At 41.4% G+C, this 2,050-nt stretch overlaps 1 protein-coding gene across 1 annotated transcript; it reads left to right on the forward strand.

Annotated features, from left to right (window-relative positions):
- Positions 1–314: 314 nt before the first annotated feature.
- Positions 315–1,681, forward strand: BDKRB2 (bradykinin receptor B2). The gene has a single exon (XM_030950098.1). The coding sequence runs from the start codon at positions 317–319 to the stop codon at positions 1,457–1,459; it is 1,143 nt and encodes a 380-aa protein (XP_030805958.1). The 5' UTR covers positions 315–316; the 3' UTR covers positions 1,460–1,681.
- The last annotated feature ends 369 nt before the right edge of the window (positions 1,682–2,050 follow it).

Below are 2,050 nucleotides of genomic sequence, written 5' to 3' on the forward strand. Positions count from 1 at the left end.
TTGCTGCAGCTCAGTTCTAGAGAATAAAGGCTTCTAAATATTCTCTTCAGTTAACCCATTCATAACAATATCTGTTGTTGCTACATTCCCTCTGTTTTACTAAAATTGGTCCAGGCAGTCCATAGCAATGCAGTCTGTAAAACATTCTACAGACACACCCAGTGTCTGTGAGAAGCAGCCCAGGGAACTGCAAGTCTGTTCAAAAGCTATGCTTGAGGACATTAGGAAAAGCAAAAGACAGCTTTTCTTATTGTGTCTTTTGCAGCAATGAGCTAGATCCAGCAATCTCATGTCATCTATTTTTCTCTTCACAGAAATGGTTTCCATCACAGCTGAAAATGTTACGCAGCTGTACAACACAACTACCCGGGCGCTCACAGTCAGTCCAGAATATTCCCACAATAATTCAGGAGTGCATCAGATAGATCAATATGAATGTGTTAGTGCAGATGTGTGGAAATGGCTACAGGATTTTCAGCCTGCATTTCTCTGGTTTATATTTATTCTGGGATCAATAGAAAATTCCTTTGTGCTCACTGTCCTGTGTTTCCACAAGAGTAGCTGCACAGTGGCTGAAATTTACCTAGCAAACATGGCTTTTGCTGACCTAATGTTGGTCTGTACTTTACCTTTCTGGGCCATGAATATTTCTAATAATTTTCATTGGCCTTTTGGCCAGTTTCTCTGTAAAGCCATCAACATTATGAGTTACATGAATTTATATTCTAGCATTTATTTCCTGACACTAGTGAGCATTGACCGCTACCTGGCCCTGGTGAAAACCATGTCCCTTGGACGGATGAGACGAACTGTCTGTGCCAAATGGAATTGTTTTGTAATTTGGACATGTGCACTGCTCATGTGTTCGCCTACAATGGTGTTTCGAAATTTGCATTATTTTGAAGAGTACAACATCACAGCCTGTGTTCTTCTTTACCCAGCTAGCTTCTGGGAGCCCACAAACAACTCCTTGCTGAATATTGTGGGGTTTGTGATCCCATTCTGTGTAATTACCTATTGCACTGTGCAAATCATCAAAGCCCTACGAAGCAGTGAGCTACGAAAAATGAAGGTAGTCCAGACAGAGAGAAGAGCCACCATGCTGGTCTTTGCTGTGCTCCTGCTGTTCATCATTTGCTGGCTTCCATTCCAGATCAGCACATTCATCGACACAATCCGTTACTTCTCACCCACTCTCAAGTGCCTGGAGGACATCAACGACATACTGACCCAGATAGCCACATACTGCTCCTTTAGCAACAGCTGCCTGAACCCAGTCTTGTATGTGATTGTTGGGAAAAACTTCCAGAAGAAGGCTGTGGAATTCTACAAGGACTTGTTCACAAAGAGGTGCAGGAAATCACAGTCTGTGCAGATGGAAAACTCCCTGGACACTTTAAGAACTTCCATTTCAAGTGAATACCCAAGGAAAAAGTCTGTTTTGTCATTACGCCAGTAGCATAATTTTAGAAAATCCTTAAAGGAAGAAAGCCTTCTAACATGTCAGTCTCCACTAATATCCGTCTGCTATGGGTCCACAGAGTAAACATGTGGTAGTGTTCATTACGTGAGGGAAAAGTGTGGTTTGATCTTAGTGGAAATTCCATAAAGATACCTGCTTCTAATGTTACTGGATGTTTTTCATGATTGAATCCTATTTTGTAGCTTGCTTACATTTTCATGGCTGAATGATACTTGGCACATGCATCACTTGGAATGTTTGCTAAGGTGTACATACAATTCTCCAAACAGAGCCCCAGCACAGAAGCAATTGTCAAGATTCTGCAGCTATGTATGGTACCCATAATAGCGTGTTAGATAAGGTTTTTGATCTGGGAGGGGCTTGCATTTGGGTAAGTTCTGTTAAGTGAATCCTGTAGGATGCATTTTTAGATGTGTCCATCTTTTGGGCTTTTAACTTCTCTCTTCAGTCTTCTGAAACGATCTGATTTTTTCATTGACAAGAAGTGCCTTTTTGCAGCTGCTCCAGTTTGTTACAGATTTACATGAGCAAGTAGGTATGAAAAGCAGCTGGAAAAAAGGTAAAGCA

Source organism: Camarhynchus parvulus, chromosome 5 (genome assembly GCF_901933205.1).
Source record: "Camarhynchus parvulus chromosome 5, STF_HiC, whole genome shotgun sequence".
In the NCBI taxonomy this organism is placed as follows: Eukaryota; Metazoa; Chordata; class Aves; order Passeriformes; family Thraupidae; genus Camarhynchus; species Camarhynchus parvulus.

Bases quoted from the DNA above. Each gene is read 5' to 3' on its own strand.
- BDKRB2 (XM_030950098.1), top strand. From the start codon at position 317: ATGGTTTCCATCACAGCTGAAAATGTTACGCAGCTGTACAACACAACT.